Source organism: Cervus elaphus, chromosome 1 (assembly GCF_910594005.1).
Source record: "Cervus elaphus chromosome 1, mCerEla1.1, whole genome shotgun sequence".
Classification (NCBI taxonomy): domain Eukaryota; kingdom Metazoa; phylum Chordata; class Mammalia; order Artiodactyla; family Cervidae; genus Cervus; species Cervus elaphus.
In genome coordinates, this window is record NC_057815.1 from 93,197,119 (window position 1) to 93,198,952 (window position 1,834).

The following is a 1,834-nucleotide window of genomic DNA, read 5'->3' on the forward strand; positions in this document are numbered from 1 at the left end:
ATTTCTCTATTACAGGATATGACAACATTCGTACATCATTGAAACAAAACAGAGATCTTGTCAGAAGACATGGGTTGTCTAATTGTGAGAACTAATTGTGAGAATCTTGCCTTCAATCTGAGGACATAAATTTCTTAATATTTGATTAAAGTAGCAAAAATCATCATAAATGCTACACAAATTGATATGGAAATAGCCTGATTTAGCATAGATGAATTTGTGCTACAAATACTACAATGGTTTCCAAATGTATCATTATTATTATCATTTTATCAGTTATATTCAATTGGAAATATTTCCCAAAGGATCAGTTTAACTTCAAGGCATCTTAGCATTATTTCTCTCTTCTAATTACTGAAATATAGAAACAAATAGCAATTTAGCAATTAAGACAGTAAGATGATATTAACCCTCCACTTATATTTCCTTTTTCATAACCAGGAGATTTCATGTGTGAGAGATGACTGCTGAGAACTGCACTGTGTTTACTGACTTCATATTCTTAGGACTTTCTGGTAGACAAGATGTGCAGCAGGGGCTCTTCCTGCTCTTCCTGCTGGTTTACGGTGTGACTGTGGTTGCCAATGTCGGGATGATCCTGCTGATCAAGGTGGACCCCAGACTGCACACACCCATGTATTATTTCCTGAGCAATCTGTCCTTCTGTGACATCTGCTATTCTTCTACTATCTCTCCCAAGATGCTGGCTGATTTCTTATCTGAGCAAAAAAGGATTCCATACAATGTATGTGCCACCCAGTTGTATTTTTTTGGAGCCTTTGCAGATGTGGAATGTCTCATGTTGGCTGTCATGGCTTATGACAGTTATGTAGCCATTTGCAATCCACTTCTTTATACAATTGCCATGTCCAGGGGAATCTGTACCCAGCTTGTGGCTATTGCTTATATCGTAGGCTTGGTAGATTCAGCAATCCACACCTGTTGTACATTTCTGTTGTCATTCTGTAATTCCAATATCATCAATCACTTTTTCTGTGACAACCCACCCTTACTAGCCCTCTCCTCCTCGGATACATCCATCAATGAGATTGTGATGTTCACTTTTATTGGCTGTGTTGTGGGGACCAGCATTATCACCATCCTCCTTTCCTACAGTTACATCCTAACAACCATCCTTAGAATGAACTCAGCTGAGGGGAGACGCAAAGCCTTCTCTACCTGTGCCTCCCGCTTAACTGCTGTGGCTGTATTTCATGGCACGCTCCTGTTCATGTATTTCAGACCCAGCTCCAGTTACTCCATGGACACAGACAAAATGGCCTCTGTCTTTTACACAGTTGCCATCCCCATGTTAAACCCACTGATCTACAGCTTAAGGAATCAAGATGTAAAAGGTGCCCTAAAAAAAGCAATCAGTACTAAATTATGTTCTGGGTGATACAGTACTTTCATCCTAACGTATTTAAAGATTCTGAGAGATGAAGCTCAGGAAACTTGACATCGATTCTTGTAGGCTTACTAACACAGCTTCTGAATATTTTCCATTACTTGTATTTTCACCTAAATCAGTTTAGGGAACAGCCATTTCACTAAACTCTCCAAACTAAGGAAGAGTAGTATAGTAATAGGATCAGTTTGCTGTTTTGTAGAGAGGTGTTTTTTTTTTTTTTTTTTTTTCCACACAGTTTTTTTGTTTTCTTGAAGAAGCCTCAGTAAGATGCCATGCACAGAGCAACCCCCACCCATGTTAATTCAACTTACCTTCCTACAGGCTCCTATTTATTTATCAACAGACTTAATAAACATGCTGAGCCAGATGGAGTGTTAGTGGGTCAAATTGGTTTGTTTATATCCTTTTCATGTATTTGCATCA

At 38.7% G+C, this 1,834-nt stretch overlaps 1 protein-coding gene across 1 annotated transcript; it reads left to right on the top strand.

Moving 5' to 3' along the window:
- The first annotated feature begins 460 nt into the window (after positions 1–460).
- LOC122675208 (olfactory receptor 8U9-like) lies at positions 461–1,399 on the top strand. The gene has a single exon (XM_043873664.1). It carries the CDS (start codon positions 461–463, stop codon positions 1,397–1,399), a length of 939 nt encoding a protein of 312 aa, XP_043729599.1.
- Positions 1,400–1,834: the final 435 nt, after the last annotated feature.